General features: G+C 51.5%; 1 protein-coding gene across 1 annotated transcript in view; it reads left to right on the top strand.

Moving 5' to 3' along the window:
- Nucleotides 1-107: 107 nt before the first annotated feature.
- The window catches only part of ARHGAP40 (Rho GTPase activating protein 40), a 23210-nt gene continuing 20740 nt past the window's right edge, over nt 108-2577 (top strand). The window contains exon 1 of the mRNA XM_057377995.1: nt 108-301. Coding sequence (XP_057233978.1) covers nt 192-301 — 110 coding nt within the window. The 5' untranslated portion in view covers nt 108-191. The remainder of the gene's footprint in view (nt 302-2577) is intronic.

A 2577-nucleotide genomic window follows, 5' to 3' on the forward strand; every position in this document is an offset into this window, starting at 1 on the left:
GTGCCGGCTCCGAGCTGTGCTCAGCCTCGGGCACCGCTGCCCCGAGGGCTCTGCTGGTTTTCCTATCCCTGCTGAGGCCGGGCACACGGGCACGGAGGGGAGGATGCTCCTGCGGTCACCTCGGGGGTGACAAGGAGCTCTGCGTTCCCGGCCGTGGATGGACTGACSGTCACTGCTCTCCCCGGCTGGACATGGACAAGCGCGGCTCGTGTGGCTCCAGGATGGCCCGGAGCGGGATGGCCAGGTCCCGGGTGGTGCTGGCACCCTCTCGGGCAGCCAGCTGTGCCCAGCTGCTCAGCAGGTACGGAGCATTCCCGKGGGGTGCGGGGTGATCGCTGCTCCTCGCCCTAAAGCGCGGCGCGGGGGTAAAGGGGAGGTGGGAGCAAGGTGAATTTTTCACAGGYTATTGTGTGTGCTCTTAAAAGAGTGCTTTAAGTGCCTTGATCCTGAAATGAAACCTGTGAAAATCCCCTTTCTTCTTCCTCATGCTGAGCCTACGAAAATCCCCGTTCTTTTTTCCCGGACGCGCTCTGTAACTGGGCAGAGCGCAGCRCGCTGGGGAAGTGGGACCTGGGGGGCTGAAACTTTTCTTTGTGATGCTCTGGTGACCTGCCTCGGGGTTTGAGGGCTGTTCAGAGCTTTGTGGGTCTGTGTGAAGGTACGAGCTGCTGATTTATCACGAAAGTGGTAGAGGATAGAACTGAAATTTAAACACTTTATTCGACAAACACCATCCTGCTTGTGTGCTTACTGGATATTACAAGAATCAAGACTTCATCTAATGTGTATTTGCATCTGCTCAGAAGTTAAATCAAGCTTTTAGAATGTTTCCTTGCTGTAGTAATCAAAATCTGTTCTGTGTGAATGTACTGACAGTGATTTTACTTCTAATCACAGCTCACATTTTCATGTGTCTCTCTGAGTTCTCATTTTTTCTAGTCTGATTTGACTAGATTTTGTGTTCAAAGAAAGACAGGAAATCTTTAGAGGACCCGAGGCAAAATTAGAGTTGTAAAAAAAAAAACAACAACAAAAATCAATAATAATCGTAGGGGGACTGACAGAGGAATAATATAGTATATTATTTAAAAATTGCCTAAGTGGAAGAGAACGAGATTAAAACCTTGAGTATTGCAGGGTTTCTTTGATGAAAATCAAAATATTTGTTAACAACTTCAGGCTTTTGCCAAACGAGTTAGTTGAGTTCCMGTGCCTGTGCTGGTGCCAGAACACCTCTGTGGTCAGCTCTGAAGAGGTGCTGCAGCAGGAACCTCAAACTCGCTCACCAGCTTTGCCCAAAACATTGAACTCAGGCCAAGTGACACTTCCCTGCTCACCCRGGACTCACCTCAGGTGAGAAATGTCCTGTGGATGTGTGTACGTGTAACTAAGCCTCTTTGCTAGGATTGACCTAAAACCTACCTGTACAATAGGCAAGGATGTGCAGGTCTGGTGTTCCAGTTAATGGACTGTAATCCCTGTTTATTTTTGATCAGCAGCTGTGACGTGCTCACTGAGCTGCCAGTGAGACTCCTGCTGGCTTGTGYTGGGCTGTCAGTGGTGCCCTGGCTCCAAAACTGAGAAAAAGCCACTGCTGAGCCAGCTCTGCCTCCCTGCTGCTCCTCCTCTCGSTGTTGAGGTGCTCGTGGTGCCAGGGCTGGCTGGTGACACTCCAGTTACAGAGCTGGTTGTAAATTCCATCCAAGGGATTTTCATAGCAGGGAAACAGCCCAGCACCTCGTGTTCAGTGCAATAACTSTGCCCTGAGAAATGCACACAACGAGTTTGTGACTCCTCCCTGCCTTCCTGCATCCCTGAACTCTCAGGAGTGAAGCATAGCTGGATTCCAGAGCAGCTCTCCACCCCTCCTTCCCCTGKGCTGGCAGCAAGTCACTGCTGTCACCTCTCCAGCATCTCTGGGCTGTTCTCACACTGCTGAGCAACACCTTGTGGTTACTCACTCTGTGCTCTCCGTCTACACCTGGTGGAGTGGGCTACAAGAAGAAACAATGGGCTACAAGAAGAAACAAGGATGAATTCTATCATCCTGATTTACTCCAAGTCCAGCATTTAAGAAATTGCAGAACAAGACTTTAGCACGTGTGAGCCTGCTTTAGTAGAAAGCCTTTTCACTGATGAATTGTCACACAAGAAATAAGTCTACAGTCTTTTTATAATGGGTTCAAATGCCCTGGCAGCCTTTCCTCTGGAGGCCCAGTGGTCCCTGAGCCCTTTGTCCCTCAGCTGAGTGTCTGAGGTGTGTCCAGGCTGAGCACCTCCCCTGAGCTCACAGCAGCAGTGGCAATGAAAGGTTCCTCAGCTGAGCTAACGGGGTTTGGAGGATGTGTTTAGTGACTGCGAGCTATTGACTCATTCTGCTCTGGGCAGCATCCCTGGCAGTGTGTGCTCGGGGCACACAGTGACAGCAGGGTCACCCCCGGGCAGCCATTCCCTGTCCCTGCCCTGTCCATGGCAGCGCTGGGCACGGCTCAGCCGGGGCAGTGTTGGTGTAGGGAGGGAGGGGTGAGGAGCAGCAAATGGGAGCTCAGGGGCTGTGGGGTTCATAGCTCCATCCCA

This window comes from Malurus melanocephalus, unplaced genomic scaffold (assembly GCF_030028575.1).
Source record: "Malurus melanocephalus ecotype Western Australia unplaced genomic scaffold, MMel_1.1 scaffold_338, whole genome shotgun sequence".
Classification (NCBI taxonomy): Eukaryota; Metazoa; Chordata; class Aves; order Passeriformes; family Maluridae; genus Malurus; species Malurus melanocephalus.